At 38.2% G+C, this 12,824-nt stretch overlaps 1 protein-coding gene across 14 annotated transcripts in view; it reads left to right on the plus strand.

The window, feature by feature from the left end:
* Positions 1–12,824, plus strand: part of CARF (calcium responsive transcription factor) — a 72,258-nt gene that overhangs the window by 18,428 nt on the left and 41,006 nt on the right. For 12 of the 14 annotated variants that reach the window (XM_021075548.1, XM_021075552.1, XM_021075545.1 and 9 more), the window contains 3 exons: positions 708–837; positions 2,329–2,413; positions 8,870–9,059. In XM_021075548.1, coding sequence (XP_020931207.1) covers positions 708–837; positions 2,329–2,413; positions 8,870–9,059 — 405 coding nt within the window. Of the gene's footprint in view, positions 1–707; positions 838–2,328; positions 2,414–7,620; positions 7,731–8,869; positions 9,060–12,824 lie in introns of those variants that run through there. The other 2 variants (XM_021075557.1, XM_021075558.1) reach the window with 2 other exon arrangements.

Genomic DNA, 12,824 nt, shown 5'->3' on the forward strand with positions numbered 1-12,824 from the left:
AGCTACTGGAGAGATTTTTACATTTGTATTTTCATCAATATTGTTAGACATGTGACACTTTACTTTTTTTTTAACTATTCTCATCCTTGGTTCTGTTTTCCTCTTTCCTCTTACTTTGTTCCTTCAGATTCAGAAAGAATCATGTTCCCTATTTTAATTTCATTCTTTCTTTACCTATTTGATAATATCCCTATTAGTTTTCTTCCTTTTGCTTCCGTTACTTTCCCGTCTATCTGAATCTCTTTTCTAACATCATACCTACATAGTTGTTTTTTCCCAGCTAATGATTTAGGGCAGATGTTCTTACTTCAGTGTTATGATTCTCTGACTTTGATGACAGTTGTTAAAACTTAAGGGAAAAAACATAGTTTGCAGACAACATTACAAACATGGTCTAGAAACAAAAAAGTTTCACATTTTCCTATTATATTGTGAAACTCTTAATATAACACTTCTACCACTTTATAGCCTAGCTGTTCAATAAAAGTTCCAAAACTTAATTACAAAAGTTCAGTAGACAGTATTACACTTTAAAAGTAAACAAGTTTATCAGAGAAATTCTCAGTAAACATTACAAGTTTTGTTATCTTTGGCTTCAGAGCATATCTTCCCTTTCCTATTTCAAATATATTAGTTCCGGTTAGTTACTTTCTTAATGGTCTCACTCAAGATCGTGATCTTCCTTTGTCCTTGTTATTGTTGTTAAGATGTTTCCGAAGAGAAACCCAGTGACAGAAACTTACCAACTCTAAGAGTGGATGCCCTAGGAGACAATAACAGAAGTTACATTCTTCATCCACAAGCATCTCTCACATTACCCAAAAAGACAGTGACCAGGTGAGTTGGTGGGAAAGAGGAACTCTGACTTGAAATCACTGGGGAAAGATTTTTTTAAAATTGTCACGTTAAGGAGTTCCCATTGTGGTTCAGCAGTAACGAACCCAACTGGTATCCATGCAAATGCAGGTTCAATCCCTGGCCTTGCTCAGTGGGTTAAGGATCCAGCATTGCCATGAGCTGTGGTATAGGTCGCAGATGCAGCTCAGATCTGGCATTGCTGTGGCTGTGGTGTAGGCCTGTGGTTACAGCTCTGATTTGACCCCCAGCCTGGGAACCTTCACACCTATGGGTGTGCCTCTAAAAAGCAAAAAAAAAAAAAAAAAAAAAAAAGAGAGAGAGAGAGAGAGAAATACTGATTCTAGTTCCTGAAATTTTTTTTTTTTTAATCTTTTTGCCTTTCCTAGGGCTGCTCCTCAGCATATGGAGGTTCCCAGGCTAGGGGTCTAATCAGAGCTGTAGTCGCTGGCCTACGTCAGAGCCATAGCAACATGGGACCTGAGCTGTTTTTGCAACCCACACCACAGCTCACAGCAACACCGGATCCTTAACCCACTGAATGAGGCCAGGGATCGAACCTGCAACCTCATGGTTCCTAGTCAGATTCATTAACCACTGAGCCATAACAAGAACTCCAAGTTCCTGAAATTTTTAATGGTTCCTCACATTTTTAGGCATTTAATTCCTCTGTAGTAAAGTGTTTAAAATGTTATTAATGTCTGTTTCAGCTTTTATTTTTGCCTTAAAATAACACTTTATAAAAATTTAGGGAAATACAGATGTGGGTTTTGTATTATTTATTTTTTTAATTCTATGAAAATATTTTAGAGTTAATATATTTGTGAATTTAGTCTTAGAGCTTGGCATAATACATTACTGTTAATAAGTCACCCAAAGATGATTTATTAGCTTACTTTTTTGTTAAATGAAAAATAACTATTTAATGAGAAGAATACAAAATAAGCTCTGACAAAAATATATAAAACACTTTAATTTTTTGAGACTACAGTTATTTGGAAGAACAAACTTGGATCTTCATTTTAGCAATTGATAAAATAGAAATGATTACATAATATCATAATTACACCTATCACACCAATCTATTTATTATTACAGTTTGTAATTGATGGTCTCAGTTTTTTTTGTTTTTTGTTTTGTCTTTTTAGGGCCCCACCTGCGGCATATGGAAGTTCCCAGGCTTGGGGTCAAATCAGAGCTATAGTTGCTGGTCTCCGCTGCAGCCACAGCAACACTAGACCTGAGCCACATCTGCGACCCACTCCACAGCTCACGGCAATGCCAGATCCTTAACCCACTGAGCAGGGCCAGGGATCAAACTTGCATCCTCATGGATGCTAGTCAGATTTGTTTCCTCTGAGCAGATGGGAACTCCTCCGTATTGTCTTTGATGCTGGCTAAGAGGATAAAATAGCTGAATGCCATGTGTGTGTAACTTGTAATGTATAGTTTTATGTATTCTCTCTGTCCCAGAAGCCTTGAAGAACCCTTATTGGCTCCACTTCAGCCACTTTCTTCTAACACACCTATATGGGCCTGTCGTCTTAGAAGCTGTGAGGTGAGTTACAATAATCCAATATAGATTCATTTAGTTGGTTATAACTACAAAATGGCCACTTTTGCATACAACTGATGGAGTCTGTCTCTGTAATATTTTGTTTATGTTTGTATTCTTAACTCATCTATCATTTTATTCCTTAGAGATGGTAAGCTCTATTAAAGTAGGGATCATGTCAATCCCTTCACACTTCACTATCATTTCTTCTTTTGTAACTCTTTTCTCTTGTCTTCCATAAAACTTCACTGGCATGTTCCTTCTTCCTTTTTTTTTTTTTTTTTTTTTTTTTGTCTTTTTGCCATTTCTTGGGCCGCTCCCGCGGCATATGAAGGTTCCCAGGCTAGGGGTTGAATCGGAGCTGCGACCGCCCAGCCTACACCAGAGCCACAGAGCCACAGCAACGCGGGATCCGAGCCACGTCCGCAACCCACACCACAGCTCACGGCAACGCCGGTTCCTTAACCCACTGAGCAAGGCCAGGGATCGAACCTGCAACCTCATGGTTCCAGTAGGATTCGTTAACCACTGAGCCACAACGGGAACTCCTGTTTCTTCTTTTTACATATATATTTTTTTCTTTCTTTTTTATGGCCACACTTAAGGCATGTGGCCACACTTGAGGCATATGGAAGTTCCTGAGCTAGAGGTCAAGTCAGAGCTGCATTTGCTGGCCTGTGCCACAGCCATGGCAAATGTGGGATCCGAGTCATATCTGTGACCTGTGCCGCAGCTTGCGTCAATACCAGATCCTTAACCCAATGATCGAGGCTAGGGATGGAACCTGCATCCTCAAAGATACTATGTCAGGTTCTTAGCCCACTAATAGAGGCCAGGGATTGAACCTGCATCCTCAAAGATACTATGTCAGGTTCTTAAACCACTGAGCTACAATAGGAACCCCTCTACTTTTTATGATTCTTTCTCTTTCTTTGGTTGCACTTATTTCTTTTCGTATTCTCAGTGGAAATTTCTCAAGGTTCACTGTTTGACCTTGTCTTATTTCTCTACATTGTATCCCTCGAGGAGCTTATCAACTTTGTTGACTTTCAACTCTCCCTTTTTTTTCCAGGGCCACAGGTGCAGCATATGGAAGTTCCCAGGCTACGGGTTGAAACGGAGCTACAGCTGCTTTTCTAAGCCACAGCCATAGCAATGCCAGATCCGAGCTCCGTCTGTGACCTGCGCCACAGCTCATAGCAACGCTGGACCCTAACCCACTAAACAAGGCCAGGGTTCAAAACAGCATCCTCATGGATACTAGCCAGGTTTGTTTCTGCTGGGCCGCAATTGGAACTCCTCAATTCTCACTTTTATAAAAATGATCCCCAAATCTGTATCACCAGTCCTTTATTTCTGCCCTTGCTTTTGTTCTAGCTACTTACTTGAAGCTTACTTGGATTTCATCTCAAATTCACCATACCCTAAACAGAAATTATCTGCTATGCTACAACTCATTCTACTTACTAAAGGCCTTGCCTGTATAGTAACAAATAACTTTTCTAAGGAAAAGTCTAAAATAAAGTTTTAGACTAATTTTTTATTTTCCCATATTCAGATAGTCATCTGATTCTTGTAGCTTTAAAGTATCTCTTTGGGAGTCGGGAAGACTCTTCTGCAGAACTTTGCTATCTTGGACCCAATTATAGTAACAGCCTTCCTGTTCATCTCTTTGACTCTTCCATTTCTACTCCCTAACTCTGCAGTTTTCTAAAACTACTTACCTTTATTTATTTTGTTGTTGTTGTTGTTGTTGTTGTTGTTGCTATTTCTTGGGCCGCTCCCGCGGCATATGGAGGTTCCCAGGCTAGGGGTTGAATCGGAGCTGTAGCCACCGGCCTACGCCAGAGCCACAGCAACGCAGGATCCGAGCTGCGTCTGCAACCTACACCACAGCTCACGGCAACGCCGGATCGTTAACCCACTAAGCAAGGGCAGGGACCGAACCTGCAACCTCATGGTTCCTAGTCGGATTCGTTAACCACTGCGCCACGACGGGAACTCCCTAAAACTACTTATCTTTAAATCTTACCTTCATTGTCTTTTTCTCACTGCCTCATAAGTTCAATATTATTTTTTCCACATCATTTAGCTACTTATTCAAAGTCTTCCATAATCTAGTATCACCTTATCTTGTCCTATTTTACTTCCTCCTTTCTCCAAGGCATCTTTCATTTGTATTAGCCCAGTCTTTCTACTTTCTACAAACACTTGAGAATTTCCCTTTATCTCCTCCTCCACATCTTTTTATTTCCATTTCCTAAGTTATTTTTTTCTTCTACTTACCTTTCTAACTACTGTTCTTCAAATCCCAATGCAATCCCTATATATCTTTTCTGTAATAATCTAGTGATTTACTTTATCTTTTACCTATTTATATCTTTAAATTATTTGACAATTATTGCCATTACCATTCTTAATTATTTGCTATCTTGGGTTGTTCATTATTATGTAGCATTTAAACTATATACTTTTTGAGGGAAGGCCATGCTTTTCAACACATACACCATACATAGTAATAAGTATTTAATTATTAAAATACTTCATTGTTTTAAACAAATATTAAAATGTGGGAAGGACAAACATTACTTAAGTTTTAATATTTTGAGAATATTTCTAATTGTAAGGTCTAATGATGTATTACACTTAGTAGGACATTATCACTCTTGTTGCTTTTCTAAGTCACAGAGAGTAAGATTTTTCCCCCCCTCACACTTTTTTTTGTTAGTCATAGTTTTTCTCTGGTTCTATTTCTTTTTTTTTTCCTTTTTTCCTTTTTCAGGGCTGCATGTGTGGCATGTGGAAGTTCCCAGGCTAGGGGTCGAATTGGAGCTGTAGCTGCCTGCCACAGCCACAGCAATATGGGATCTGAGCCATGTCTGTGACCTATGCCACAGCTCATAGCAACACTGGATTCTTAACCTACTGAGTGAGACCAGGGCTTAAACCCACATCCTCATGGATACTAGTCAGATTAGTAACCTGCTGAGCCACAACGCGAACTCCTTCATTGGTTTCTTTTTTCTTTTTTTGCTTTTTTAGGGCCACACCTGTGGCATATAGATTCCCAGGCTAGGGGTCCAATCAGCTGTAGCTGCTGGCCAACGCCTCAGCCATGTGGGATCCGAATCACGTCTGCAACCTACACCACAGCTCATGGCATCGCTGGATCCTTAACCCACTGAGCAAGGCCAGGAATTGAGCCTGTGTCCTCATGAATGCTAGTCAGATTTTTTTTCTCTTAGCCATGATGGGAACTCCCTTCATTGGTTTTTTAAGTTACTATTATTATTATTATTTTTTTTTTGTCTTTTCTAAGGCCACACCTTTGGCATATGGAGGTTCCCAGGCTAGGGGTCTAATCACAGCTGTAGCCACTGGCTACACCAGAGCCACAGCAACATGAGATCCAAGCTGTGTCTTTGACCTACGCCACAGCTCACGGTAATGCTGGATCCTTAACCCACTGAGCAAGGCCAGGGGTCAAACCCGCAACCTCATGGTTCCTAGTTGGATTCGTTAACCACTGAGCCACAACGGGAACTCCCTAAAGTTACTATTCTTGCTGTTTAATGAGGGTTTTAAAAATCATTATTCTAAACTTCATGAAATGCTATGAACATAAAAGCATTAGCAATTATGTGGCCAAATTATCTCATTTTATATCATGGTATATTGTGTGGCTTATCTAATATTATATATCTTAAAATATTAGTTAAAACTGCCCAGCATACTGAATTATCTCCAACAGTGAAGGATTCTTTCTTTTTTCCAAGCTATATTAATAGTGAAAAACGTTTTTGGAGTTCCTGTTGTGACTCAGTGGGTTAAGAACCCGACTGGTGTCCACAAGGATGTGAGTTCTATCCCTGGCCTTGCTCAGTGGGTTAAGGATCCAGCACTGCTGTGGGCTGTGATGTGGGTCGCAGATGTGGCTTAGATCTGGTGTGGCTGTGGCATAGGCCAGTGGCTGTGGCTCTGATTTATCCCTTAACCTGAGAACTTCCATATGCTATGTGTATGGTCCTAAAAAGATAAAAAGAAAGAAAGAAAAAAAACCCTTTTGTTTAATGACTGAAGAAATACTTTCTTCATTTTGCTTCAATATATTGTTTAATAGTCCTTTTTACTTTTTGAATTTCCATTTAATATTTTTCTTATAGGTATTTTTTAGATTTGACCAAAATGTACTAGTTGGACAAATTTCAATAGAAATTTGAACTTTTATCTCCTGATGTGGACCTGATTACATTGTACTAATTCTGAATTTTTCCTTTCATTGACATTATATACTCTGTATTCATTTTATTTATAAAAAACACATTATGGCTAGACTTGATGTTCCTAATTTTCTTTGCAGGTGATTATTTTGATGAAGAAATATCTAGGCTAGAAGAAAATTCATAAGCATAAGTATTTTCTCTATTTTTAGGGGAAATTGTACATAATGTATTGTTTGGCATCAGATTATCTTTTTTTTTTTTTTTTTTGGCTGTGCCCTCAGCATGTAAAAGTTCCCAACCTGTGCCACAGCAGCAACCTGAGTCCCTGCAGTGACAATGACGGATCCTCAACCCACTGCATCACTAGGGAACTCCCCAGATTATCTCTTTTTATTATGTCCCAAAGTATACCTACAACAGTATGTTTCTAACCTTCCTTTTGTGTAATGTATTCTTGCCAGGTGAATTATTTAGTCTAATTAGAAGGAACAAGATCCCTTTTCCTGGAGTTCCCTTGTGACACAGTGGGTTGAAGATCTGGCATTGCGCTGCAAGGGCTCAGGTTACTGCCAGCACAGGTTCAGTCCCTGGCCTGGGAACTTCCACATGCTGTGGGCATGGCCAAGGAAAAAAAAAAAAATCCGTATCCCCACATCTCTGCTCTTATAGGAAACATACATGCGTTCAATTCTAGGTCTAAATGCTTTTTTTTTTTTTTTTGCTGTACCTGTGGCATGTGGAAGTTCTTGGGCCAGGTATCAAGCCCATGCCACAGCTGTGGCTGCACCACAACTGTGGCAACAGCTGGATCCTTAACCCACTGCTCTGCAAGGGAACTTCTAAATGTATTTCAGTTTAAAAGATCACAGTTAAAAAATTTCTCTGTTATAGAAAAAGCTTTTCTTCTACTTGAGGGATACTCATAAGGTTATGGATAGATAATATCAGTTTATTTACATGATTTATTTATACCTTGCCTTGTTTCAGGAAGAATTTAAGACAGCTTACAAAAATACATAAAGTATATTAGCAAGGTGGAAGTTAAAAAGTGGGAGCTAAAGAATAAAGAAAAACAAGAATGGAACCGTAAAATGGAAGTAAGAAATATATATCTTAATGATTATGTGTGTCTGTGTGTCTGTCTGTACACACACACACAACACATGTCTAATCTAAGCATCTGCATTTCAAAAGGGAAACCTATTTAGTTATTAAGTTCTCTATCCATCAGGTAAAACTAGTTATGCTAATTTCCACAAGCATAAAAGAAAACATTAACTAGTTTTAGTACTAAGGCAGATAGGAATTTCAGAGAACGATCTTTTTTTTTTTTTTTTTTTTTTTTTTTTAGTATCGCATCCACAGCATATGGAAGTTCCCAGGCAGAGAAAGATCTTTATAAAAAGAATCTTGAGATATAATAAGCAAATTCTTGGAGTTCCAGTCATATCGCAGGAGAAACAAATCTGACTAGGAATCATGAGGTTTAAGGTTCGATCCCTGGCCTCGCTAAGTTGGTTAAGGATCAAGTATTGCCGTGAACTGTGGTGCAGGTCGCAGACGCAGCTTGGATTGGACCTTAGCCTGGGAACCTCCATATGCCCTGGTTATGGCCCTAAAAAGCAAAAAAAAAAAAAAAAAAATTATTTGACTTTTTTTTTTTTTTTTCTTTAACCCACTGAGCAAAGCCAGAGATTGAATCTGAATCCTCATGGATACTAGTCGGGTTTGTTGCCGCTGAGCCATGATGGGAACTCCTGACATCTTTTTTATAAGAGATAAAAATCACAATTTTCAGATAGACTCATAGCATTGTATCAAAATCAGTTTCAGAAAAAGAAGCCCCAAAGGGAACTAGTAATTTGTGGCTGGTTTTATGTTGACCTAGTTGGATCCAGGGATAGAATTTTAAATATTTGGAAGAGTGGATACACAGTATGTTCTTCAAGCTATCTTCCCTAAATATTATTTCTCTTAAGCATGATTTTGATAAAGATACTGTAACAGTGAGTTTAACATTATATTCTCTAACAGGCTCCTGGACGACATCCATTTATTGATGCTGATTGAGTTCAGATCAGACTTATTGGTTGTAATAGACCATTGCTCTGAGGGGAGAAATGGCATTGTCTTTTGAAAGCTTTGGAGTCCTTCATCTTGGATAACTGCCTTATTAAATTTTTTGTGCAGTGATACATATTTACTAATAATTTTGTTATTGAATTTCCACATGCAGAAAATTGGAGATTCATACCGTGGCTACTGTGTAAGTGAGACTGAATTAGAAAGTGTCCTAACATTTCACAAACAGCAAACACAGAGTGTTTGGGGGACCCGTCAGTCTCCAAGCCCAGCCAAGCCAGCTACACGCTTGATGTGGAAATCTCAGTATGTCCCATATGATGGAATCCCATTTGTCAATGCAGGTACTTTTTTAAAGAGTTATTTTTAAAAGTTTAATAGCAGCCATGATCTATTGTGAAAATACGGTTTTTCCTGTGGTGATACATGTTCATTTTGCTAGATGATAACTGACTTAATTGATGAGAATGTATATTAAATTGAAAAGAAAACTTAGAGTAAATATAATTATTTTATGTTGTAAGGTTGTATTTTAGTATATTAGGGTAAATAAATAATACTTTATACTGGTAAAAAGAAAGTAAAAAATATTCAAATTCCAGGTAGAACTATTCAATGAAACTAAACAATAGAGCAGTTTTATTGTTTTACACATGTATAGCTGGTTGGATGGTTGTTTGTTTTTTTTTTTTTTTTTCCATTCAATCCAGATATCTTCTCCTCTCTTTTTTTTTTTTTTTTTTTTTGTCTTTTTGCCATTTCTTGGGCTGCTCCTGCGGCATGTGGAGGTTCCCAGGCTAGGGGTCTAATCAGAGCTGTAGCCGCCGGCCTTCGCCAGAGCCACAACAACGCCAGATCCCAGCCACGTCTTCAACCTACATCACAGCTCACGGCAACACCAGATCCTTAACCCACTGAGCACGGCCAGGGATGGCACCCACAACCTCATGGTTCCTAGTCGGATTCGTTAACCACTTAGCCACAACGGGAACTCCCTCTTCTCTCTTGTTTTGTCCTGTGGGGGGAAAAAAATCTGTGTCCATTTTATATAGCTTATAGCTCTGGAGTTACTGTATAGCATTTGTATACAATCTAGAGTTATTTGATAGAATTCTAGTATTAGCATTCCCAACCACTAGGTATGTTACAGACAGCTTTCTCAAACACTGGGTTAGTGTTTACTAAAGCAGTAGAGTCTAAATTTTCAGAGTCACACTAGGACTAGCCGACCCCAGAGAACCTTAAAATAAATGTTTTATTTCGGAACTGTCGGGGCACTGACTCCACTGGAGGAGTTGCAGCCTCATCCTGGGCCTTTGAGGATAAACAGAACTACTTAGAGAAAGATGTAACCCTTCTGCCCCAAGTTTTATTCTCCTTCCTAGTTCTCTTCCCTTTTAAACTCTCCTCATGGAGCCACTACATGAATTTAGTGTGTATTTTTCCAGTCTGTATTTTTATACTTTACCGTACATGTTTGTATTTATAATAACATTTTATTATTTTGAATATTTAAAAGTTTATATAAGTAGTAAACTATAGGCATTTTTAGGGAAACTTCACTCACTCATTTTTTGAAATCTACCATATTGATACTTACAGATTCTAGTTAACCAATTAAATTATTATATTATATATTATATTATTATAATTTAAATTATATAATATTAAACCATTACTTAGATTTGATCATTTCAGCATATGACCAAATTACAATTATTTTTCTGTTAATGATCATTTAAGGTTGTTTCCATCTTGTCAGTATTACAAAGAGTCCTATAGTCTAACCTCTACAATGTACATTTTCTGTTGGATAGTTAGAAGTAGTTTTTTTAGAGTGTAGGCATTAAAGTGGAATTGGTAAGTTATGAAGTATGCATCTTTCGTCTGTACAGGATTATCTCAAGTTGCTCTCTAAAGTGGTTGTTCAGGTCCAAAAATCCCTGCTCTAAAATTTTTTTGACCAGATGTATTTCAGAATTATAAATTTTTATAATGTAATATGGTAATAAATTACAGAATATTCCTAGCAAGTATTCTATAGATCATATCCTATAGTAAAACACAGTAGTACTTAATGGATAATCACACTAAATGGAAAATAAGGGTATAACTAGCCTCAAAAAGTTCAGGTCAGGTTTTATAGCCAAATGAATTCCAAAAGAATTTGTTTTCTGTGCTTTTTATTTATTTTATTTATATTTTATTTTTTAATTTTTTTGTCTTTTTGTCTTTTCTAGGGCTGCACCCGTGGCATATGGAGGTTCCCAGGCTAGGGGTCTAATCCGAGCTACAGCTGCTGGCCTACACCCCAGCCACAGCAATGCCAGATCCGAGCTGTGTCTGCAACCTACACCACAGCTCATGGCAACACCGGATCCTTAACCTACTGAGCAAGGCCAGGGATTGAACCTGCATCCTCATGGTTCCTAGTTGGATCCATTAACCACTGAGCCACAATGGGAACTCCTGTTTTCTGTGCTTTTTATTTTTTTTTATTTTTTAATTTTTTTTTATTTTTTTTGTCTTTTTGCCATTTCTTGGGCTGCTCCTGCAGCATATGGAGGTTCCCAGGCTAGGGGTCGAATCGGAGCTGTAGCTGCCAGCCTACACCAGAGCCACAGCAATGTGGGATCCAAGCCGCGTCTGCAACCTACACCACAGCTCACGGCAACGCCGGATCGTTAACCCACTAAGCAAGGGTAGGGATCAAACCCGCAACCTCACGGTTCCTAGTCGGATTCGTTAACCACTGCGCCACCACGGGAACTCCTGTGCTTTTTAAATTTCAGAATCATATGTGAGGGATTGACAGCCTGTATCAAGTTTAGTCCTTTAAGCAATGTATGAAAATTTCCCTTTCCCACATTATTCTGTGATTTAGCATTGTCAGGTTTTTTTAAAATCTTTATACTATGGGGGTTTTCACATGCGTATCAAAGTAGCGGTAATAATAAATGAAATCTCATAATTCTGTGTATCTGTCATCCAGCTTTAACAAGTATCAGCATGTGGTCATTCTTGTATCATTTATAACCCCACTTCTTCATTCCCCAAGGTGACTTTACAGGAAATTCTAGATGATTGTTTCATCAATACTTACTAAAGTATATAAAATATACTGAAGAATGTATCTGAAATATAAGGACTCTCTACATAGATATAAAAATATAATGATAATCCCATTATCACACTGTAAATGAATTAATAGTAATTTCATAATGTCATAAACTGTCCAGTGCTCACATTTCTCCAGTTATCTCATAGTTCTTTTTTCATAGGTTTCTTCAAATTCGCATGTGAAGTTAACAGATTAAATTTAGTTAAATTTCTTCCCATCTAAAAATTTCTCTCCTCTTTTCCTTCAGGTTGTTTGTCCCGTAGAGTTTGCTATATTCGAGATTTTGCTGATTCCATCTCTGTGGTAGTTTTTTTAATTAAAAATTTTTTTTTTTTTTTTTTTTGCTTTTTAGGGCCACACTCGTGGCATATGGGTGTTCCTAGGCTAGGAGTTGAATCGGAGCTGCAGCTGCCAGCCTACTCCAGCCACAGCAACACCAGATCTGAGCCACGTCTCTACAACCTATACTGCAGCTCACGGCATGCTGGTTCCTTAACCCCTGAACAGGCCAGGGATCGAACCCTCATCCTCATGGATACTAGTTAGATTTGTTACTGTTGAGCCACAATGGGAGCTCCTCTGTGGTGTTTTAAAGCATATTCCTTTATCTGTCTTCTTTATTTTCTGTAAACTTTTAGATCTTTGGGGTTTGATTAATTGCAGATTTAATCTTCATTAAAGTATTTTCCAAGAATACTTTGTAGGTATGCTATGTCCTTTTAACACTACGTATGTAACCATTTATAACTTTAAGACTGATCAGTGGATTCAGTTGTTTTATTTATTTATTTATTTTTGTCTTTTGTCCTTTTTAGGGCCGCACCTGCAACATATGGAGGTTCCCAGCCTAGGGGTCTTATTGGAGCTGTTGCCACTGGCCATAGCCACAGGAGCAGCAACGCCAGATCCAAGATTTGTTTCCACTTCGCCACAATGGGAACTTCAATTCAGTTGTTTTAGTGCATCGTCAATTTTTTTTTTCTGGCCA

The sequence above is a fragment of the Sus scrofa genome, chromosome 15 (assembly GCF_000003025.6).
Source record: "Sus scrofa isolate TJ Tabasco breed Duroc chromosome 15, Sscrofa11.1, whole genome shotgun sequence".
In the NCBI taxonomy this organism is placed as follows: domain Eukaryota; kingdom Metazoa; phylum Chordata; class Mammalia; order Artiodactyla; family Suidae; genus Sus; species Sus scrofa.